Source organism: Danio rerio, chromosome 2 (assembly GCF_049306965.1).
Source record: "Danio rerio strain Tuebingen ecotype United States chromosome 2, GRCz12tu, whole genome shotgun sequence".
Taxonomy (NCBI): domain Eukaryota; kingdom Metazoa; phylum Chordata; class Actinopteri; order Cypriniformes; family Danionidae; genus Danio; species Danio rerio.
In genome coordinates, this window is record NC_133177.1 from 48,282,501 (window position 1) to 48,307,260 (window position 24,760).

The 24,760-nt window shown below is 35.0% G+C and overlaps 3 protein-coding genes across 13 annotated transcripts in view; 1 reads left to right on the forward strand and 2 right to left on the reverse strand.

The window, feature by feature from the left end:
• Nucleotides 1–260, reverse strand: part of eif4e2 (eukaryotic translation initiation factor 4E family member 2) — a 14,605-nt gene extending 14,345 nt beyond the window's left edge. For 4 of the 5 annotated variants that reach the window (XR_002459729.3, XM_021480199.3, XM_073917011.1 and 1 more), the window contains exon 1: nt 128–259. Coding sequence is in view for 4 of the 5 variants with exons in the window: in XM_021480199.3 (XP_021335874.1) it covers nt 128–147 (20 nt within the window). In the remaining variant the exon portion in view is untranslated. 5 annotated transcript variants of the gene reach the window in all.
• A 2,232-nt stretch (nt 261–2,492) lies between these two features.
• capn10 (calpain 10) overlaps nt 2,493–24,760 on the reverse strand; it is a 76,631-nt gene continuing 54,363 nt past the window's right edge. The window contains exons 1-14 of one of the 7 annotated variants that reach the window (XM_073929586.1): nt 19,470–19,597; nt 17,727–17,795; nt 16,786–16,928; nt 16,504–16,635; nt 15,010–15,206; nt 12,316–12,542; nt 11,179–11,320; nt 9,818–9,984; nt 8,488–8,720; nt 6,706–6,905; nt 5,558–5,804; nt 5,279–5,475; nt 2,901–2,946; nt 2,493–2,687 (exon numbers count right to left, since the gene is read on the reverse strand). In XM_073929586.1, coding sequence (XP_073785687.1) covers nt 2,658–2,687; nt 2,901–2,946; nt 5,279–5,475; nt 5,558–5,804; nt 6,706–6,905; nt 8,488–8,720; nt 9,818–9,984; nt 11,179–11,320; nt 12,316–12,542; nt 15,010–15,206; nt 16,504–16,635; nt 16,786–16,917 — 1,950 coding nt within the window. In that variant the 5' untranslated portion in view covers nt 16,918–16,928; nt 17,727–17,795; nt 19,470–19,597 and the 3' untranslated portion in view covers nt 2,493–2,657. Of the gene's footprint in view, nt 2,688–2,900; nt 2,947–5,278; nt 5,476–5,557; nt 5,805–6,705; nt 6,906–8,487; nt 8,721–9,817; nt 9,985–11,178; nt 11,321–12,315; nt 12,543–15,009; nt 15,207–16,503; nt 16,636–16,785; nt 16,939–17,616; nt 17,796–19,344; nt 19,598–24,760 lie in introns of those variants that run through there. The other 6 variants (XM_073929566.1, XM_073929570.1, XM_073929567.1 and 3 more) reach the window with 6 other exon arrangements.
• On the forward strand, nt 19,938–24,424 carry LOC141378665 (uncharacterized). The gene is made up of 2 exons (XM_073929588.1): nt 19,938–20,693; nt 22,061–24,424. The coding sequence occupies exon 2, from the start codon at nt 22,070–22,072 to the stop codon at nt 23,870–23,872; it is 1,803 nt and encodes a 600-aa protein (XP_073785689.1). The 5' UTR covers nt 19,938–20,693; nt 22,061–22,069; the 3' UTR covers nt 23,873–24,424.

Here is a 24,760-nt window from a genome sequence, read left to right on the forward strand (position 1 = left end):
TAGACACACCTCTTTTTCCCCCTCACTCTCTTTTCTCTCTCGAGTTTACGAGACGCTTGAAACGCATGGGTTTGCATTCGCGCACGGCTGACCCCCGGTTACGTGCAGCGTTGTTTTGATTACTCACGCGTCAAATTTGTTGTTCATTATTTTCTAGAAGTGTCTGGATCCGCTCTCGCGCCGACGGTCGGCAGCCCGTCAATTCCGCAGCAACGGCGGCGCGCGCTAGTGGTGGCTGCGGGCGCGCGCACCACAATGTGGTGGGTGACGCGCACGCTGAGAATATTTCTGTTTTACTGTACAAAGGAATGGCAGAGGTTGTTAACACACAGTATTCTAAAAAGGTCCATACTTAAAATAAGCCCCAAACATTTTCTTAATCATCTTTGTTAGAAATAATAAAATATTAAATATGTAAATATACATTTATAAAATATAATATATACATGTTTTACAATTTCCTAATATACACTCACTGGACACTTTATTAGGTACACCGTACTAGTAGCAGGCTGGACGCCCTTTTGCCTTCAGAACTGCCTTAATCCTTCATGGCATAGATTCAACAAGGTACTGGAAATATTCCTTGAAGATTTTCGTACATATTGACATGATAGCATCACGCAGTTGCTGCAGATTTGTTGGCTGCACATCCAGTGAACTCATTGTCATGTTCAAGACATGTCACTTTATGACATGGTGTATTATCCTACTGGAAGTAGCCTTCAGAAGATGGGTACACTGTGGCCATAAAGGAATGGACATGGTCAGGAACAATACTCAGGTAGGCTGTGGCGTTGATATGATGCTCAATTGGTCCTAATAGGCCCAAAGTGTGCCAAGAAAATATCCACCACACCATTACACCACCACCAGCAGCAGCCTCAACTGTTGATACAAGCCAGGATGGGTCTCTGCTTTCATGTTGTTGATGCCAAATTCTAACCCTTCCATCTGAATGTGGCAGCAGAAATGGAGACTCATCAGACCAGGCAATGTTTTTCCAATCTTCTATTGTTCAATTTTGGTTAGCCTGTGTGAATTGCAGCCTCAGTTTCCTGTTCTCAGCTGACAGGAGTGGCATCCGGTGTACTCTTCTGCTGCTGTAGCCCATCCGCTTCAAGGTTTGACGTCTTGTGCATTCAGAGATGCTCTTCTGCATACCTCGGTTGTAACGAGTGCTTATTTGATTTACTGTTGCCTTTCAATCAGCTCAAACCAGTATAAAATTGTTTAGAATTTTCCAAAGTACTTAATTAACTTGTGGGTTTAAATTAATCCAATGACAGGAAAACTTGATCAGGATGACAGGATTGATCAGCGTTAAATAAGCCAAGTCACTGGAGAATAAATGCTAATTAAATTTTTCAATAAATATGGTAAAAAAAGAGTTGTTTATGCAATAAACACTGTCTAACATAAGTCATAAAGGAGCATAAACCATATAAATTTCAAATAATTTATTGAATATTGCCACACGTTCAACAGACGCACATACTGTATGAAAGAAAGGCTCAGAGCTACACATCTGCCTGCTGACCCTCACAAACACAGACTGTTAGTGAGGACTTGATAACTAACTAATACTCTTTATTCATTCTCTGCATCCTTGTTTCTTTTCTCTCTCAATTTTTCTATCAGTCTCGCACTTTTGCTGCTGGTTTCTGGTATGTAATTTTAAATACCAGACTGCAGTATAAGCCATAGGTTCATATTCAGCTGTGTTTACAACCAATGCCCATGTTTTACCCGTTTTTACATAATCTAGTAGATGAAACACTTGAGGATGAACACTACTTGTTATTTCTGAGTTTTGAACAAAAAAACAAAAGAAACTATAAAATAAAATTAATAAAAAATAAAATTAAGAATCTGTAATCATTTGTAATAAATAAGAGCATTCAGAACAAATATAGCATTACTAAACTTTTACAGTGCATTATCCAAAACAATAAGTAAAAAAAAAAAAGATTAACATAACGTAACGTAAGTTCCAACTTATAATTTGGATTAGATGGCCATATTTGAAGGTGCTGTAAAATTATATATATATATATATATATATATATATATATATATATATATATATATATATATATATATATATATATATATATATATATATATATATATAAAGTTTGAAAGCTTATGATTTTGAAGTTATTGCCTCCTAAAAGAAACATAGGCTGTAATTCCAGTTCAACCCTATTGATAATTTGTGAATTTACTACTGTAAATATTACAAATACTCAATTTTTTAGTAATGTGCATTGCTAAGCACTTTGTTTGAACAACTTTAAAGGAAAGTTATGAAACTTTGGATTCCAGATTTTCCAACAGTTATATCTTGGCTTAATATTGTCCAATCCCAACAAACCATACATCAATTAAGTGCTTATTTATTCAGTTTAAAAATGGAAATGTACGAATTTAGGTTTTGGATTTAGGATTTTAGAAGATTTTGAGGTCCAAGCTCATATATATATTTCTTAAAGGGATGGGTATACCCTGATTTATTATATACCCTGTACATTATATTTAGTATATACCATGATTCACTGGTGGCATTTGATAGCTGTTTGTAGCGATGTGCACCGACGGCTCCATCAGAGATCAGCTTAGTGAACGAGACTCTTGTCACCATCTGATCCACTTTTCTATTGTTTCATCACAGAGATACAGGAGACCTGTGAGAGGAGACACACTGAGATAAGAGCATTTCAATAAAAGCACAAAAGCAGTACAGTGAAGAGAAGTGGATATGCTGTAGAAGAGAATTCAGATCTAACAATGACAAATAAATAAATAAATGACAGCCTAGGAAAATTGCACAGCATATTATGTCCAGATTCATGTCATTCATCTGAATGCGAGTTTTTAGTGAGAGAAAAGATTGGTACCTCCTGAACGGCACGGCCCAGAAGCTCTTGACTCTGCATTGCCTTCCTGAAGAGGACGACAAAACAGCAAAAATTTCCATTCATGAAAATACATTTTACCTTTATTTTTGCCATAACACCTATATATTTTCAAACTGCAGTAAGTTAACTTAATTTATTAGAGCATGACTACAGGGTCAAATTTAAGACTTTTTAAAACACGTTTAAGACCATTGTTTATTTTATATTTTAAATAATTCGTCAAAACAAACAAGCAAACTTTACTTGTATACTGTATATACAGATTTTTATTTGCAACATAACTTATGTTTTGTTAAAAGTGTTATTGAGATGGATTGTTGTGATTGGATGGGTATTGGCCCAACTGGGTCATGGACTTCGCATAAAAATTTAAAGACCTACACCATATTTGAGTAAATTAAGGATTTTTTAGGCCTAAAATTTTGCTTGTGAAATTTAAGACATTTTAAAATCTTTTTTTAAACACAAAGGACACGCTGTATATACAGTACAAAATATTTGAATAATTCCCATGACTTTAACTACGTTTTTATAATTCACTAATATTTTCAGTGTTGTGCAAGCCCCTTAATAGACTAGGAGGGAAAAAAATCTTGCAAAAACTAAAATTGCAATAATTAATACCATTTGAATTTTCTTAAAAACTTTTTTTAAATGTAAGAAACTAAGCTTAAGATACTAAGGAGAGAGTTTTAAATGTATTGCCATATCAGCTTCTCTGGCTATTTCATGGCAAAATGTAAAATATTTTATAAATAATAAAAAAAAAAAATATATATATATATACACAAATATAATATATATATATATATATTTGCTAAGAAATGTACCATTTTTGAAGAATTCACATTTAAATATATTTCCTTTAAAGGTGCAGTATGCAAGTTTGACACCCAGAGGTTGAACTAGGTATTGCATTCCTGGGTGAAAACAAACCCAAGCGCAGGTTGTCAGATATAGGACCAACAGGAGCAGGTCTAACAATCGAGCCTAAAGGCTAATTTAAATCATGTACTACATAAAAGCAACGGCACTCGATAGAGGAAATATTCTCCATGTTAAAAGGAGTTTTTGCTTTAACCAAAACCTTGAACTGATATTTTAGAAAAAGCTTCTATTTCATGCAGCTGAACAACAGAAAACTGAAAATGCTCACCTCAGGTAAACCTCATGTGCTTTGTTCAGTGTTAAAAGCTAACAATGAGTTTGAATGCCATTTTACAGGACATTTATTCCAAGACAACTGAAAGCAGCAGCAGATAGTTCACCTCAGATCTTGACACGTGAACTTTAGAACTAACTCAAAACCAACACATATCAGTGATTCAGCCTGTACAATTAATACTGTTGAAGAGGTTTAATATGTATTAATTAGATTTTAAATCTTACAATTTCACGAGTGAGTGACTATTCTGTGCTTCTGAATGTCTGTATTTAAATTTCTGTCGTGTTTTGTCTGATGCAAACAGCCAAATTGCTTATCACTGCAACGATCGTCTTGTAGTGTGTTGTTAGGACACGAGTTACAATGTAAGCTGCTCACCTAATGTTTACACCCTTAATATTTGTATTATTTGCTAATTAACAATCTCATGTGGAACTCTGGATCTGCATCTCATTTTGGAGTCTGCTACTGTCCACCGGAGGTCGCATTTCGGTCATGAGCGCATGCTTTCAGAGCCTTTCTGAATGAATGAATGAATGAAGGAATGAAATATGCTGTTTTCCATGAAGGCAACCTGGGGTGCTGAAATATAATTGGCTAAAGCGGCATTGGGCAGGTTAAAAGAACCAAAACAAAGACAGCGTTCTGACAGGGAACATCCATTTTCAAATCAGAATATCTGATTTCAGCATTGTTTTTCAGATTAACAAGAATGTTCACTTAGCATATTTCTTAAATATCTGCAAAGATATTATGGTATTTTTATGCTTTAGAAGAGTCAAAACTTACATGCAGCACCTCTAAAGTCTCTCCAGACAAAATCATTGTCTGATAACATAAAAAATAGGGTCTCCAATAGTATATTTTATACACTGGTTTCTGTTGCAATATTGACATTTTAAGGGAAGATCTCTTTTGAGTAAACATCCATAAGTGAGTCTTGTGTCCTGGAAACCATCAGAAAACCATATAATAAAACTTCCACTTTAGTTCATTCACTTTGATAAAAACGTCAATAATAAAGGGATGCTCCAGTTTAAAAGAATTTAAAGTTTAGAAAAATTCAGCTTCTTCTTAAGATGCTAAGAAGAAAAAAATTATACATTGAGTGAATGAACAAAGTTTATTTGAGGAAAAAATTATAAATTTTTGAAGCCTCTTATAATATAAAGCGTAGAGACAGTGCGCTTACCGCTGTATCTTGCGTTTAATAGTAAGTGTGAAGTCAGCACTGAGGTCCGGCTGGTAGGTAGAGGGAATTACAACGTATTCACCCGGCAGTAGATGACAAAACACACTGACCTCCTGGGAGTAAGCATGAGGCACACAGCTGACCACTGGAGACATGACACCAGGGCTTAACAGAGAACCAGAACCACCGTCAGGTACCTAAAAAACATCAATATATGATGAAGACATATCAACAAAATGTTACACACCTACAGTAACTAATATGTTTTAAAGTACTGACCTTATAAATATGAAAGCCGATGGGATGAAGGGAATTTTCAGGCCTGTTTTGGTGCAGGGTGACCCTTACATTGTTACCTCCAGGGTCATAGATCACAGTAAGGTTTACACGGGGGTTCAGTTCGTGTGTGGTGAAATTGCGACTTCCTCCAGCAGATGAACCGATGGACCAGGAGCCGTGAGAGCAGATGTTTTCCCACTCGCCCTCTGAACTGAGCTGAAGAGGAGAAGGAGATGACTTCATCACACTGGAGAGAAAAACAAAAATATTTTGGACCAATGAGATGACTCTGTTACGTCATATCACATGCTTGAATACAGTTAATTGAACTGGCACTAATTGCTAAGGTAATGCAGCTGTTATTAGTCCCCATGGGGTAATTGATTTGTAGAATAGACATCATCAACACAACACACACACACACACACACACAAAATCAGACCAGCTGACTTCATTCAAATTTGGGGTCTAACTGAATACTATTTAAAGAAATAAATACTTAGGATAAATTACCACTTTTTTTTTACTAAAAATGCATTAAGTTGATCATAAGGAAAATGCATTTTTTTGTTCCATATGTTTTTGTATTTTTTATTCATACAAAACATTTCACGAAACAATAATCAGAGCCACTGTTTTCAATATTGTATAATCAATTTAGTATGATTTCTGAGGAAAAAAAGGTATGATGTCAGAGGATTTTAAAATAATAAAAATAATATAAATTAATATAAACAAATAAAAAAACTCTCATTAAAATATTCTAAACTTCGAATTAAATTTTTGTTTAAAATGTAACATTATTTATGTTTTTACTGAATTTTTAAAGAAATAAAGATAGCTTAGGTAAAATCTTACAACCTTACAGAGGTTGTTGTGAGTGATCTGCACCAATGGCTCCTATCAGAAACCAGCAATAGCCCTAAAGTCATTGGAGTCTAAATGTGACTTAATGCTTCAAATTATTGACTGTAGCATTTTGGCACTTTATAGTTTTCCTCAATAGATCCTTCTTGATCCATCCAGAAATGAAATAAGCCTTTATGAGCGAGTTGTTAAATCATTCATTCAAACAGAGATAAAAAAAAAGATTAAATTGTATAATGATATACATCTTGGCCTGCATGAAAGGTAACAGAGAGGTCCACCTGAGAGAGGTGGAGCAGGAAGAATGAACTCTTAGCAGAAAGGGTCCCTCTGCTCCCTGCAGGAAAGTACTCGGCACCAGCAGGTAAAAACCAGGATTCAGGTGTGTGTGTACCACCACTTCCCGATCGTACGCATGTGCGTGTGACACAAACGGTTGCTTGTTCAATGTCCGCGTGAGGTTAAAGTGCTTCTTCTCCACCTGCAACATATTATATATGTACAATTGAAACCAGAAGTTTACATATACTGTATAAAAAGGTACATAACCATTCAAAAAAAGTCAGACGTTAATGTGGCTAAAGTTTTTCTCTTATGGGTAAGTTAGGATTATCAAATTTGTTTCTGTTATGCTTAATAGCAGAAAAATAAGAGATATATTTTTGAGAAATTGTTATAACATCTCTTGAAAGTCAAGTTTACATACAATAAGATTATTCTGCCTCTGAAAAAGCTCAGATGATGGTGTCAAGGTTTTAGAAGTTACTGATTGGCTAATTGACAACATTTGAGTTAACTGGAGGCACAACTGTAGAATAGTATTTAAGGAAAACCTCAAACACACTGCTCCCTTTAGTGACAACATGGGAAAATCAAGAATTAAGAAATAAGCCTGATTACATTTTGCTAAATTACACTGAAAAAAAATAATAATAATAATTTTGGAGACATGTCCTGTGGTCTGATGGAACTAAGATCGAATAGTTTTGTCATAATGACCAGTGTTACATTTGGAGGACAAAGGGCAAAGCTTACAAGCCTAGGAACAGCATCCTAACTGTGATGTATGGGGGCAGCAGCATCATGTTATGGGGCTGTTTTGCTGCAGGAGGGACTGGACCACTTCACGGCATAGATGTCATCATGAAGAAAGAACATTATGTAGAAATACTGAAGCAACATCTCAACATCAGCCAGGAAATTAAACCTTGCCCACAAATGGGTCTCCCAAACAGACCATGACCCTAAGCATACTACCAATTTAGTAAAAATGTGCTTTAAAGACAACAGAGTGAATGTTTTGGAGTGGCCATCACAAAGCCCTGAGCTCAATCCTATAGAAAATGTGTGGGCAGAGATGAAAAAGCTTGTGTGAGCAAGACAGCCAACAAATCTGACTCAGTTACACCAATTCTGTCAAAAGGAATGGTCCAAAATTCCTTTAAACTATTGTGAGAAGCGTGTGTAAAAATACCCAAAACATTTGACCAAAGTTATACAGTTTAAAAGCAAAGCTAAAAAATACCAAGGAAATGTATGTACACTTTTGACTGTCTAGAAAAAAAAATTCCCTAATTATTCTGGCATTTAGGCAATGTAAACCATTTAGGTAATTCTAACGAACCTAAAATAGCAAACGTTTAGAATGATTTAACACCAGACATTTATTAAAAAATGTTTATGTTCCTTTTTTAAGAGTGTATGTAAACTTCTGGTTTCAACTTCATATATAACATATTAATTAAAGATGCTCAATATTATCAGAACACTTGATAAATCGGTTGGTAATGGCTTGAATTGTAAACATAGATTTGGAAAATAACTCCAATATTTTGATCCAGAACAGTAAGAGTCTGATTAATTAAAGTCATAACATCAAACGCCTCATTTAATAGTCAGGATCAACAGCTAATGGGGAGTAAAATTAACAAACCTGACAATGGCATTGGTTATCGTCCAAAATGATTTAAAAAATACCAGATCTGAGGAAAACTTAATAATTGGCATCTCCACAATGTACATAATATAATATTTACTACAAAATAGTAGTGTGGTCCTCTTACCTTCCACACGTGCAGTGCTATGGCCTGAAGCTGTGTGTGCTGCTGAATGGCCCCCTCTGCTGGTGATTCAGCTCTTCTGCACTGCAGCAGAGACAGAAACACTTCTCCTCGCTCACACACTTTCAGCCAGAACTTGGGGTTGCTGCTGAAAGTGCTGTTGTTTCGGCATCCACCTGCTGAGTAACCTTTGACCCAGCGGCCTCCAATCTGCTGACTGTGGGTTAGGAAGTTTCCTACATGATGGAAAATAACATTTTTAAAAGAATAAATTATTGTAATTATTAAACATATATATTTTTTTACAAGTTACTGAAATTATTACTTATATCTGGTTATACAAATGCTGTCAAGAACATAATAAACACAGAAGCAAAACCAAAACCTAAAGGTCAAAGTTGATCCATCATGACTTGGCAATATATATATATATATATATATATATATATATATATATATATATATATATATATATATATATATATATATATTAAACTGAAATATAAATTAGAAATAAAGAATTGCATAATTTAAAAATATATATTAATTTATATTATATATTAATATTTATAATATTATATTATTATATATTAATATTTCTATAACCTTATGTTCCCCCTTCATCTTGTAATATGGCATTGACGAGTCATGATGGATATATATATATATATATATATATATATATATATATATATATATATATATATATATATATATATTTTTTTTTTTTTTTATTTTTTTTTCCCCCCCACTGGAAAAAAGTCCCTTGAATTAATTACTAAAATAAACATTTATTAAAATTATTTTGCTTACTCATTCAAAAATGTTTAAAACATAATATATTTTCAAATAATATGGCTGCATTTTAGAGCTGAATGATTTAAAAAATAAAAATAAAAATTGTGATGGTTTTGAGGAATGCTGCAATTGTTAATTAATATACCAATGGCTAAAGCTTTATCTTCTGTATTATGCAATATACAGTAGTCAAGCAATAAATCAGAAAGTGTGTATGTAATGAATAACTATTGTCCCAAAATAAATATTTTACACTTGGACTAAAAATATAAAATTGATCAGAATTACTCAATTAAAGCTTCAGTTTTCAGTTTTTTTTTTTATCATCTCTTAACTAAACTGGTTGAAATTTCATGCATGCTGATGTTAAATATGATATAAAAATAGCAATATTTGACTAATGTACATTATAATTAATTCATTTCAACAATAATTTATCTGTAAAAACTGAATCAACAGTCGTGCAACAGTAAAGGTCAGTTGATTTTCAGCTCTTTGCATTCAACATTTTGTCCGCCTCTGGTATAATCAGTACCTGTGTAGATGCTTTGGAGGTGTCCTGCATCATTGACAGGACAGCCCACCGTGACCTCATCAAACTCCTGCAGGAATTCAGCCTCATCCATCCAGAATTCCCCCTTTGCTGTACGGGACAGCAGAGTCTGAGCACAGGACGCCTCAAGAGAAGCCCAGCCGGATCCCCTGTACACAAACACACAACCATTATCACAGAAGCCGTCTTTCCATGGTGTCCAACATCTGGTATGACTGCTGTTTTGCCCTCTAGTGGCAGTCAAATAAAACTTTCTGAGGCAGATGCTCCTAAAATTATTTCCCCATGGATAAATGAAGAAATAATGAATGCATACGTTTATTTACTTATAAAAATTACCACCTAGGCCTTATGATCTTTGTTATGAAAAAAAAAACAAAAAACGATTGAATTATGGAAACATTTTACATATATTTACATTTTTGTTAACTTATAGTAATAAACGTGTGGAATGTCATCAAATCCACATTGAATATTTTGATGAAAAAAAAATCTAAATTAGGGCTGCGGCACCAAATCAAATTGCAATATGGACTAGTGTCTGCAAATATTATACTGCATGTTCTGCACTTTGTGTAAATTAATGGTACAGTTTGACACATTAGATGATGGGCTGTGTTCATCATTTCACTATATATATATATAAAAAAAAACTATAACACAAAATTATAGGCCTTTTAATACTGTACAGCAAAATGTTCCTCTATAAGTAGTAATAGTAGAAGTTAGTAATAATAATAATAACAACAAAAGTAAAAAATATAAAGCATCCACTAATTTTTTGTGTTATAATTTTACTGGACTGAAATAGCTGATGAAATTCAACATGGTTTCTAAATATGCAATTTTATCATATGTATAATTGTACATATGCAACTACTTGTAAAATGTTCAATTGTACAGGTTACATTATTATAATTGGTCAAGCTTTTTAAAGACGAAACAATCTATTTAACCATTAAAAGGAAAATAAACTAATAAAAAACAGAACGGAAGCCAGTCTAAATTAGTCTAAAGTCTAAATAAAAATTTTCAAATATAATTTAAGCTACTATAAAGGTAAAATAGATGCAATTTTCAAGGAAGAACATTCATGATTAAAGTTTTTTTCATTTTAATTTATAACAGTTTGTTGACCGGTGGCAAAGCTGGAGAGAGTAGTGATGGCATTGGAGAAGATCAGCGAGTTGGGATTCTCTCGGGATACCCACAGCGCAGTTGTGCCATATGTCGGTGGATGCTCACTAGGCTCTCAGCAACCACATATCAGATATTTTCAAATCAATAAGTAAAATAAGGTTTTCATCACCTGAAAGTAACAAAAATGGGTTTTTTCTCTATACCTCTCCCTCCAGACTCCAGCCCAGCTTCTCCTGCCCCAGGGGTTTCGTATCCTGATCAGCTGCACTCCTTCACCAGTAATGGTGGTCACGCTCGTCCACTCCATCACACACATGGCATGAAACTGGCCAAGCTCAGGAAAACCTGGAGAAAAAGAGAGAACAAACCTTTACTAGACCTCAGGCTCAACAATACACCAAAAGGAACCATTTTTTTCCTTTATTACTGCATAGCCACCTACTGTAACATAAATAAAGCAAATTACAATATTTATTTCCTAATTAAAAAAGGTGAAATAGAAGAATATTCTTACTCTAGTCTAGATATTTCCTATTTTAATTTGTGAAAGATGTAATTTTTCTGGAAGTAAAAAAACTGCCAGCATAAATTCAAGCAGTAAAAGGGTCATTCTGAAAATATGTAAATGTTTTGTCACAGCTGTTGTGAAAACTGAAACCTTTGAGCATTTTAAATTAAATTAAAAACCTAAAACGTAGAAATATAATTTATTGGCAACTAACTTAATAAAAACAAGTTAAAGTTGAAGCACAAAAATTCCTAAAACTGAATGAATCGCCAACTATTCCGGCATATGTTTTTATGCAGCGGATGCCCTTTCAGCTGCAACCCAGTATTGGGAAACACCCATACACACTCATTCACACACATGCATACACTATGGCCAATTTAGTTTATTCAATTCACTTACAGCTCATGTGGGGGACTTTGGGGTAAACTAGAACACCCAGAAAAAAACCCACGCGAACACGGGGAGAACAGGGGGCCGAGCTGAGACTCAAACCAGTGACCTTTTTGCTGTGTTATGACCACTGAGCCACCGTGCTGCCAACAACATAATAATATTAAAAAAGTTCTACAAATGCCTAACTGGATTAACTTATTTTTCAAAACCGAAGTAAGCTGTTTTCAGTGAATGTGTGAGAATAAAAAACAACAAAACTGTCAACAAAAAAAATATGTTAAGAAAAGCCTGTTTGCAATATTAGGCAGCATCATAAGCTGTTTTGTAAAGCTAAAAATGGCTGACACCAGAAGCCAGATAATACATTTACAAACAGACAAATACATTCTTCCATGAAAAATAAAGTGAACAGTGTGCCCGAGTTGCCTTGTCTGACCTGTAGTGGCGCTGTGCACACAGCAGCTGATGGCACATCTCTCCTTCAGCTCCAGGGGGAGATCAGACACACTCAGCCCATGCAGAGCGTGCTGAATCTGGCTGTCGTTTGGCTGTTGTGGGGACTCTGGATCTTTTATACTCCATCGTACAGCTACAGCTCCACTTAGGTCCACCATCGCCTCACATACTTGTCCAGCCCACAAATGCTCATATGAACCATGTAGCCTAGCATTAAAAGCAGTTAACAACCGCTGAGTTATTCGGCACAGGTCTTAGGTTTCAGATTATGAGTTGCACTTCCGGTTTGGGGAACACAAATTCAAAAGAATTAAAACCAATCATATATTACTTGTTCTGCATTTAGGGCTTTTTTTTCGTTAAGTCTTAAAGTGATGGTGTTTCATTTACATTTACATTTTGTCTTTTAGCAGACGCTTTTATGAAATGTTCCACTCCACTGATGTGAGGGTACATCTCTTATTCAAGGTTTCCTAGCCTGATGTATCATTGGTATAACATTTGTCATATTTGTGCTGCTCAGACGAAGTATGAGAGTGCACCGGAACATATGCAACAAAGTTTATTCATTAAACCCTGCTCATTTATTAACATCTATTTGTCTCCTGCTTCTACTCTTCTCTGGCTTCCTTCCACAGTCAACCCCGATATTGATAATAGACTATTAATTCAGTTGAATATTTGTTAACAGGTTTGAGTCCTGCAACACTGCTGACTGGTTGTCTAGATACCTGGAAAAACTGACATTTTCTGACAAGATCTGTCATCCGGAGCTGGATCTTATTTATCTATTCATCCATATTTATAACGTGATCCAACAGCACCATTAATTTTAAATCAAGCACCTTTGCACCTCATATCCCAGCATACTGTATGTAGCACCACGAAAGTCCTTACTGTACTCAACATTTCACTTACACTTAATGTTCACAATGAAAATTTCATAGTAATGATGCACTATGTGTCAAGGTTTAAATTTAGGATTTTTTATTAAATATTTACACAAAAACTATACATTTAAGCACTTCCAAGAACCTATGTTTGTTTTTAATTAGTTTCCAGACCTTGAATCATTTGTTTGAAATTCAAGCCCTTTCAAGAAGCCTGGGAACCCTGCTTACCAATCTATATACAGAGTGAAAATTAAGTTGTTGATGCATTTGGAATAAAGATACATGCCATTAGTATCACAAGTATATTTGTGAGCCAAGCTCTCTTGAGTTCACCGTTTTGCTTATACAGGGCTCGAAATTAACCTATTTGCTTGGTAGCACTGGTGCTCCTAACTTTAAAAATTTAGGCGCATCAACCAAAATTTAGTCGCACCCACCAATTATGAGCACCGTTACTACAAGTTTTATACAAACATATTAATTGTATTTGAAATCAACACTAATCAAACTAACAAGCAAAAAAAAATTCATATATAACGTTATATGCAAGCGTGAGCAAAATATGTCTCAACAAAATCCCGTTATCACAAGAAAATAGATTTTTATAACAGAACTGAGTGACCAAAGCATACACGGAGCGCTCACTGTACAGTATAACTAGTAAGATGTGTCATTATTTGTAATTGTAGATGCCATGGTTTCTAAAACAAAATCTGTCAAGTGTTATGTTATCTTCATTCTCATCTTCAGCGCTTTACAATTTTTAGCGGTAGTAGCTCTCTGTCATCTGAAGCCAGAAGGTGCTAAGTGATTGACAGCTGATATTAACCAATCATTCGCGTTCAGTGCTAGAGGAGTGGTGGGCCAATAAGAAGAGCGCGAAGGCGGGGCAAGCATTACGGACTTGGATTTGTTTTACTGCAGCAAGTTGACATGACAACTGTTTTAAACCATTCCCGAGCGCTGCGTTTCGCGTTTCAAGTGCAGACAAAGAGCTTAGAGATGCATTCTGCGTGAATGTCTCCCGAATCCGCGCATGTGCTGAACATTTTGCAGTAAAAACTGGTCGCACACTACAATTTTAAACACTCGCGGAAATGCTCCCAAATATATTTCAAGGTCGCATAGATAAAAATTTCCGGCGCATATGCGACCAAAATGGTCGCAATTTCGAGCCCTGTTATATAGATGACTTTGGTCTTTGTACTTCCCACAGTTTAGTAATATTCAATATTCATAATTGTTGCAGAATAACTGGCTTCTTTTGTTGGGGATGGGGGGGGGGTATTCATTGCCTGCTGCAAGTAATTTGTTCCTTTCTATGTTTGATAGAAGATCTGGGAGGAGAATAATGCCACATCATCTTATAGTTTCTTTTAAATGTAGATCTTTGATTGTTTATCACCCAAACCAGAAAATTACCTAATAATTTATTCTTCACATGGTTTTAAATATTTGATTTTTTTTCTCAAACAGAAGATATTCTGAAAAATGCTGGTTCCCATCGACTTCCATAGTAGGAAAAATAAAAATACAATGAGAGGAAATGGATAGCAGAAAGCAGGATTTTTCAAAGTATCTTCTTGTGTGTTTACCACAAGACAGAAACTCAAATAGGATTGGAACAAGTGAAGGGTTAGTAAATGAATTTCAGAATTTTCATCTCTTTAATTCACACAAAGCATCATGGGCATACAAAAAATGTGGATAGTTAAGACTTCAAGTAAATGTTTAATACTTTATAGATATATTTGCACAAGCACTTACACTTACTTACTTACTTGGCATATGCTTTCTCCAAAAGTGCTACCCAGAATGCCCTTGGGCTCTGGCATCGTGAGAAGCAGAGATTATCATTGATACAGGGCAGCCGGTCATCCACTCGCACTTCAATCCAGTGTCCATTCTGCCAGAAGCGGAAGAGGAATTCACCGCGGTAAGCAGAGTCACCCCATAAGGGCTGTTCTGGTGGAAATACCTAATAGCAAACACATTCGGTTACACATAGCTGTGAAAGAAATAACGCATAGCACTCTGTTATATTTTATGTGAATTCTAATGTGTGACATATGAAGATTCAACATTTTGTAAATTAAAAAAAGGTCTATATTTAGGAGTTTAAAGCCAATTTACTCAATATTACATTACAAACAATAATTGTTTAGATGCAAACATACAAATATATACTTATACATATTCTGATTCATAGATATTTGCATTAGATGTCGCCTGCCCTGTTGTTATCTATTGGAAGAAATGCATCAATAGAGCCGCCATTTTAGTAAAGGGTGGCGCGTTTATTTGAAAATAATTGCGGCACCAAGCTGCAGTGGAGGACTGTTGCCATCCAGAGCCAGAGATATACACATTTACACATATATCCATGATCGGGAGTTTTCCCGGTGGTCAGTAAGCAAATTTATTTTTTTTTATTAGGAAAATTATAATTTTACATCACTTTTCTTCATTGATGGATAAGTAGCCGCACAGGCATTGCTGACAAAGAGTGTGTTCTTGTGTGCATGTAAATTTATTATCCTACCTCCTGTTAGATTTGATCTAATCCGTGTCCTGAAACACAGCCCCTCTTCTTCTTTCACTTCTTATACTGATGATGGGAGTGATTCGTTTGTGGATGAATCTCCGTTATAAATGACTCATTCACTTAGCTGACAGTAATGCAAGTTTCTGGCACCGCAGCATCTCGTTGTCATATTTCTTTTGCATTGTTTGCTTATTTTATTCAACAAAACTAGCATAAGCCCAGTATTTAGTGCAAGTTGGTGCTACTTTGCCTTATGGTCAGTGAAGTAAGTGACTGTATTATCAATAATAACGTTACCTGTTTAGCACAAAAGTTCATAACATATAAAAAAGTTAAAAACAAAAAAAAACTAAATATTAACTATGAAATGTTCTGCCTTTGTGCTTTGTTTTCTTTATTTGCTCGTTACTACACCTGTACACAGCGCTAAAGTCCAGCATCTTCATGTTGGCACACTGTCTTGACTAGTGCGATTGAATGACATTTGTGCTGGGAGCACTGTACAAATGTGGCAGCGCTATTGACGCAAGCTCAGGGTCCGTATGCGATATCAAGTGTACATATCTATGATTTTGATTGTTGGAGAAGTCTTTGCAGAATTAAGCGTAATGCAGTTTTTTTAAAAGAAGATGAAATAATGAAAACAGATGGTTTTAGTGATAGAAAACAGTAGCTGAAGGTTTTATATCCAGTTATGATAAAATGTCTCACATATTAAACCAGTGTTCACCTTGTCTAGAAGATGCCGGTTCTTGAGTAACATTGAGCAGGCACAGAGCAGCCAGCAGTCTCCCAGAATGCCTTGCTTTGGGTGAGCCTCCACGGAGTCATCAGGAAAGAGCTGAGGCTGCTTGCAGATCTCCTGGAGATGCAGTAGGCAAAACATTTGGGTTAATTGATTTGTGTGTAGAACGAATATAATTGCTTAAAATGAAAAGTGTCATTTCTTGTGCAGTATGTATGCAAAATGTGTTTTCAATAAATTTTCTATTTAATAAAAAAACATGCATACCTGTGGGCGGAGCCATGTGACATCATCCAACAATTTAGAGAGGGGCGTGGTGTAATCACAAAAGAGTGACAAGTCATCTGCAGGAAAATCCTGATCCACAAACATCTCATGATGCTCAGTGTCCGTCTCCATGGAAAGCAGACCTGCTTACATCTGACAGATGAAGTGCAAGCAGTAACTTGAGCATTCTGTGCTGCATTTTAAACTGTTTTTTAAGATACACAAAATAATCTGTCATATACTGCAGTGGTCAAAAGAAATGTCCAAACAAAAATGGTTTGGAGATGTTTAATAATGAATCTATTTTAATTAAATATTCATTTGGCCACTTTTTTTAAGTGCAAAACACTTAAATCCTGGTTAAGGTATTTATCTGACTAAATTATTTAGCAAAAAGAGCTATAAGCCTTATTTTATTATGCACAAACAAAAAGCTAACAAAAAAAGAGCATACCCTAATAATTATATGTGTATTTCAATATTTAGCTGACAGTTTCATCCAATACATCATGAGCATGAGATCTGTGTATGTATATAAAATAGAAATCAGGTAGATTACACGTTTTTGTAATTGAAACTAATAGCATTTTAAAGAAGAGAAAGTAGTATCAGAACCAATTATGGTTTTCACTTATAACGTTACTCTCTTGTTTTTGCTTTCATTTATAATATTCCTACTTTTGAATGCTCTTTAAATATGAATGTGTCAATAGTCAATACTGTACAGTAAAGTCCAGTTTCCTTATCTTTGCTAGTACTGATGAAGGCATAAACCTGTAAATTGTTCTGTTTGACGAGCTAAACCAGTTAAAAGTTTCCGCTAAAACTTACAAGTTATGACAGTGTTTTTTTTTTTTTTTTTTTTGTGGGATTTCGACTCAAAATCTGTTTTAGTGAAAAGCATGTTCACATTTCCATTATCAGAATTTATTCAAACGTACCGTCAGCTCAGCTGGTTGTCTAACTGTTTTCTAACACACAGACGGCGGTTTAATAGCATAGCCAGGGGCCTGTTTCAGTAAGGAGGTTCAAACAACTCAGAGTTTAAACTTGAACTCTGAGTTGATTTACCGAGAGATTAAAAACTCTGAGTTTTCGGTTTCAGAACAGCTGATCTGAGTTGGGTCAATCAACTTTGAGTAGACCAACTCAGAGTTAAGCGCGCACACCGTGACTTTAAAAAGGCATTATCAATGGAGCGCAGACATTACGAGTGACTATGGCAACATCTTATAAAAGAGATCACCATTTCTTTCTCCAGCTGAACTTGATGTTCTCATGCAAAGTTATAGCAAATATGAGCGTATATATTTGAAAAGAAGCAACCATCAGTGAAGAAGAGACAGTTAGCGTGGGAAAACAGCTGCTCAAGTTAATGCCTAATTTCACTTTTTAAGTATTTAAATATTTAAGTATAATAAAATAAGTAATGTAATTTGTGACGTTTATATATTTTTTTCTAAACTTTTTTTATACATTTATTAGTTTTAAATGATTTAACAGTGCACTTGTGTGTCTGCCTTTTTTATTGATCAAGTGATAGAGGTTAATATAACATTTAGAAGGTAAGCAGTGCTAAAAATAATTTTTAGAAAGAATAATAATCCCATTAATCTAGTTACAGTGCATATCGAAGGTGAATTCAATTTAATTATTTATTAAAAAAGCATAAGCCATTCTAGTACAGTTCTTCTGTGTGTGACTAAAATGTAGGCAATAGCTGTGTTTCCATCCAAATATATTACATAAATTTATGTGCAAAACTGGAATATTGCATAAAAGATGCGAATAAAATTCCATCCAACGAGTCAAAGAGAAAGAAAAAATCGTCACTTCCTGATTAAACTGGCACCAAATATCAACAGTAAAAGCAGAATTTACTGTGGTAGAAGAAGCTGCGTCAATTAATTCTTTATTTAGCCTAATTAATGTACTTGCGCCTCGATGTCAGAAGACAATGCTGAAACACAATGAACACGTGGGGGCGTCTGAAGCCATGAGACGCGGAGACTCTTGACACGCTCCAGACGTTCGGAGGTAATTAATAATATACACTAATACTGAAACAGTTAAGGCATTTTAGAATGACTAAAACAATAATTTAAGACGTGTTACAGTGTGCTCAGCTTGCTGGTTTGTTCATTTACACACATTTTCATTATCTTATGATCATGATCTTTTTTTAATGTACATGCTGTAATTTGTTCAGTAAAAGTGTTTCCATCGTAGTTTATGCACAAATTTTCTATCGAATAAAAGTGTATCCTACTCAGTTATGCGCGTTTTTTATGCATATTTTAAAAAGTTATGTGCATCATGACGTTTCTATCAATCGTTTTTATGCACGTATCCAAAATAAGCATAAAAATAGGTGGGTGGAAACGTAAGGCTAAGGCGAGAAATACCGCTTCATCTTTAAAAAAGGGGAGGAGACCGACAGAAACTCTGAGTTTAGAGAATAAAACCTGCTTCTGACCAGGTTAGATTCACAGAGTAAGTTACCACAGTAACTGACTCTGAGTTAAAGTTACCTTTTTTTCAGAAACAGGCTTGACTTACCCTGATTTCTCGAGTTTAACAAACCTGCCATTTTGAAACGGAAAACCCAGAGTTTCTCTCATTTCAGGGTTAAAATACTCTGAGTTTTCACTTAACCTCCTTTCTGAAACAGGCCCCAGTTCGACAGAGAGGGAAAAAAAGCATCACGGTGAAGATGAATCCATCATGCAGTCGTTAATCGTGACGTTTCGAGACACTCAATGCAATCAAAATACAAAACACACTGCATCCCTGCACAACCCTTAACCGGAAGGACGCGCACGCTGTGGACAGCGCTGCTATCCGGTGTTGTCGCGCGCCCTCGAGTGGAGCTTCTCGGAAATATATATTTTTTCTTTTCTTTCTTTTTTTTTAGCAGTAGTTCAGATAACATTTCTAATACTTACATAATTTACATATCTTTGCTATTTTCATAAAATAAAAAAATACGATTTCTAGTAACGTTAGCCTAGGTAAATTAAAACGCCATTGATTAACATCATAATGATAAAGGCAAAGAGATGTAAACTAAACAGTTTTAAAAGAGACAATTTAAGTGTGTGAAATTCAAATTACTATTCTGTAAACTAATTAGGCCTATTGTGTTCATTCAGGGCGACACGTTGGCTTAAATATCCAAAAGTATCTGGATGCAGCCTTGATGATGCAAGCTATTTTACAGTCTATGGCTGAGACAGCATATCTCAGTGATGCAACGTCAGAGACAACATTGCACTCAATGGAGCTAGTGACGTCACTGTGAGGGGTAGAGTCAGTGCTGGTGTTAGGAGAGCGCATAAAGCACTGGATGCAGCTCAGATTGCATTGCACCTAGTCTACAGGTTAGCACAGTTGCCTGACAGTATGGCTGGGTCAGTTGGCATTTCTGTGTGGAGTTTGCATCTCCCCATGTTCATGTGGGTTTCCTCCGGGTGCTCTGGTTTCCCCCACAGTCCAAAGACATTGGCTGTAAGTGAATTGGGTAAACAAAATTGGCTGTGGTGTATGAGTGTGTGTGTCAATGTGAGAGTGTGTGTTTCCCAGTATTGGGTTGTGGATGGAAGGTCATCCACTGCGTAAAACATATGCCGGAATAGTTGGTGGTTTATTCTGCTGTGGCGACTCCACATAAATAAGGGACTAAGGAAAATGAATAATTGTTCATACAGTGAGTGAGGGGTTCAGAGTTTTTCGGTTGTCATCATACAACTTTATAAGTACAAATTCATGATAACTATGGTCTAGTTTTAGAGGCTGGTTATTACAGACACGCCCTGTGTGTGAAGCACAGCCTTCTTAATACTGTATAAATAAACATCCATCATATGTGAAGGATTAGAGGCTCTTTAACTGAGGACTTTCAATCTGAGGTAGAATGATTTTTCTGTAAATTACAATATTATAAATATTTAATCATAATATGCATTTTTTTAATTTTACTTAAATTTATTAATTGCATTTATTGAATTTCACTGTATGTATTGATTTCTATAGGCTATTTCTTTATTTGTTACAAACTTGGATTCCACTGAAATGCCCTTTTTAAGAACCAACATTAAAATGTATTGTAAAAGATCTAATGATGTGGAAAAAACTAGGAAATCACTTGAAAATGAGGAGTTTGTCTGGATACTGAATGCTTATATTATATGCATATGTTTACAGGGTTATGAGAAAACAGTTTTTCATATGAATGGGTAAAAACAAAAATCATAAAATGTGATTTGCACCAAAATATAGCAGCAAGTTTACAAAATTGGACATGTCTATAAGAATATTGAGCAAAAACACTGCAAAAGTTCATTTGCATTATCAGGAAAATAATTAAGAATCTCCAGTCAATTGGAACTCAGATTTAAAAATCAGACTGAAAGTGGATCTAAAAAACTGTTTGGAAGATGTTTTGTGTTTGGAACTGTTTGGAAAAATATAAGTAACACACTGCAAAAAATGCTTTTCTTACTTAGATTTTTTGTCCTGTTTCTAGTCCAAATATCTAAAAATTTCCAAATCAAGAAGAATTTTCTAAACAAGCAAAACATATTGCCTTGTTTTGAGAAATAATATGCCAATATTAAGTGAGTTTTTCCTTAAAACAAGCAAAATAATCTGCCAATGGGGTAAGCAAAATAATCTTACGTCAAAAGAAAAAACAAGATTATTTTGCTTACCCTATTGGCAGATTATTTTGCTTGTTTTAAGGAAAAACTCACTTAATATTGGCATATTATTTCTCAAAACAAGGGAATATGTTTTGCTTGTCTAAAAAATGCTTCTTGATATAATAAATTATAGATATTTAGACTAGAAACAAGACAAAAAATCTAAGCAAGAAAAGCATTTTTTGCAGTGTACGGCTAGAGAATTAATTATCAAAACTACAATCCGACATCACCTCATAACACAATGTTTGAAAGGGTTTCAAGAAAAAAGCCTCTACTCTAATACAAATCAAGATTTGGGTTAATGTTATGAACAAAATAATAAAATAAATATCACGCTGTTTTTCTCATATTTAGGGTATTAATAATGATGTACAGCACTGTAACTACATAAATTGTCAAACCAGAGAAAGAAGAAAACTTTAAATATTTGGTCTTTTCATGCATATTTAATCGTAACACTGTCTAGCATAATAACAAGAAATGTTTCCTGTTGCTTTCGTAACATTGTGCCATATTTAGGTATCTTGCTATGTATTTTAAGCATGTGAAAACATTTTTTTTTTCTCAAAAAGATTTTTGCCATGGGTGCCATGAGACTCTGCTTGCTGCTCTTCTGTCTCTTCTTGGAGGGAATTTCTTCCGTGAGAAGACTTAACAATATTGATGACTTGAGAAACACTGACTATGGCAAGACTGCACCACGTCATGGACGCATGTTATTGTTCTGGTTTGCCCAACAAGTGCATTTTGACCAAAACAACAATATGTTTTTGAATTTTGAACCTCACAGAGGTAACTATGGATTTCACTGGTATGGAAATAGAGAGCAGGACCTCCCCTTACTGAACAGTGAAGAGAGTTATTATTCTGTTGGTAATCTAAATTATCCTGAAGCCAGAGATTTGCCAGATTATGTGCGCACATATTACCAAAACAGAAGAAACAATGGGCCAGAAAGTAACATGGACAGGCTTATGGTTGTACTGAACCAAAGAAGTTCAAACAGGGTACACAGAGTGTATGTTACAGCACATAACCTAGACAGAAGGGACTTTAATTCTGATGACACTTATGAGATTGACCCTGCCCTGATCTTACAGATCAGAGAAATGTATCATTGCAGAAATGATCTTATCTACAGAACATCAATAACCAGTAATACAGAAGAGGATAGATGCAATCTGTTTCTGTTAGATGCAGGGTTTAACAGTATCAATTGTACGTTTAGCAGAGATAAACGCTCATCTGATTACCGGTGCTATACCAATGAGAAAATTAAACTAGAAATTAAAACAACTACACAAGGCTGTGCAAAACTCATATGGGACAATATACCAGATTACTTAATAGAAAAAGAGTCTGGAGTTTTAGGAACAACCCTGTACATTGATATTTACCAAAACACTTACTCCGGTGATACTAATGAAGAGCCTAAGCAGGAGAAAGAACAATACTTCAATATTGATAAATCATCTGGGGCTCTAGATACCTCTATCTTAATGAATGCTGGACTCCAACCCCAACTACGACTACAAGGGTTATACCCCAACAATGTCTTCTGGTATGGGCCAGAGTTTGATGGAGCTAATAAAGTTCTCCCCATCAGAATAAGAGGAAATGATGCAAGTCTGCAGCTCGTTGCTAAAGACGGAAAAGCCTGTGCTCGACTCTACATCAAGAAAACATTCAGCAACTGGCAGGATGTTTTTTACTACTCATGGGTGGGCTTTTATGAGAGCGAACAAGATAGCCATTATGACTATTACACATATCAGTATGCTGTTTGGTTTGAAATGATTGGCAGCACTACCACTGAGGATTATATTATTTACCAGTATGAGTCCATCTTGCCAATTGCTCCAGGAGTTCAAATCCGTTTCCTGCTGGAAGACAATTATTACTATGTTCTGGCCAAAACTACACCCTGGGAAACAGATAAAGAATCAGATTGTATTGAAGCGAAGAGTCTGCCTGAACTCTCACCATCCTGGTTTTTTTCAGAGTTCTTTTATGAACCAGATTTTTATGATGCAAACAATGTTGTCCCTGTTCAAATAAAGCAGTATGATGCTGGTCTGCAGCTCCTCACTAAAGAAGGTAAAGCTTGTGCTCGGCTTTATATCATGAAGACCTTTATAGGCTGGAAAGACGTCTTCCTCTACTCATGGGTGGGGTTTTACAAGAATTGTTATAATGACAATAATCACTATGACACCTATGAATATGCTGTGAATTTTGAAAAGATGAAGGTTGGGACTGATCATTTTGATATTTATCAGTACAGATCCAATTTGGTAATTGCACCTGGAATGCAGATCCGTTTCTTTAAGAACCAAAAGTATGATGACAAATTAGTGGAAACTGAGCCCTGGAAGAGTGATTAAAAACTCAAGTAATCAGGTTAGCAAAGCATAAAAGCTTCAGAGCTGCAGCATATCATTTTAACAATCAACTAAGCTCATCCTGATTCCTATCTGTAACAATCTGCATTATGTATCCTGATATATATACTCTTAAAAGTAATTGTTCTATTTGGACCAAAAATGGTTCTGTCAAATATGTCCAATCCAGAAAAAACTAAATGTTTAAAATCATATTTAAAATTGTACCTCTGTAAATTCTTTTTCTTTTTTTTAGCAAATATAATAATTTCACATTTAAAATGTTTAATTACATTCTGCCATGTCATTTGAATGATCTAGTTTTGAATAAACATTTAAAATCTTGCTTATGTACCGTTCACATGTTTCTTTGAAATGAGGTAAAAAAAAATAACAATGCATGAACAATTAAACACATCTAATAAAAAGCCCTATGATTTCAACAAGCTCACTGTAATTTTTTTGGTATGTATTGATGTTCTTGTATCATGATGTCATTAATTTCTACACATATTATTGAATAACTGTAATTGTGTGCTTAAAGGAACAATAAACAAAAAAAATAAATAAAAATAAAAAATAAATAAATACTAATACTACTAATACTTTCCTTCTTAGACTTTACAGACCTGAAACTTGCTTATAGCACTTATTCATTGTTGCTCTTGGTTGTGTAAATTGCTTCCTTGTCCTCATTTGTAAGTCGCTTTGGATAAAAGCGTCTGCTAAATGACTAAATGTAAATGTAAATGTAAACATTGCATGCTGAAATGACAAAAGACTGCGAACAAGAATTCCATGGCCTGTAATGTTGACATTTTAAGCCGTGGGAGAATCAAGCCAGCCATTAAGTACTATAATTTGGGGTAGGACCTTTTGGTTCCTGTAAAA

What these genes read in the sequence shown, in the direction of transcription:
- LOC141378665 (XM_073929588.1), top strand. Translation starts at nt 22,070, where the DNA reads ATGGGTGCCATGAGACTCTGCTTGCTGCTCTTCTGTCTCTTCTTGGAG.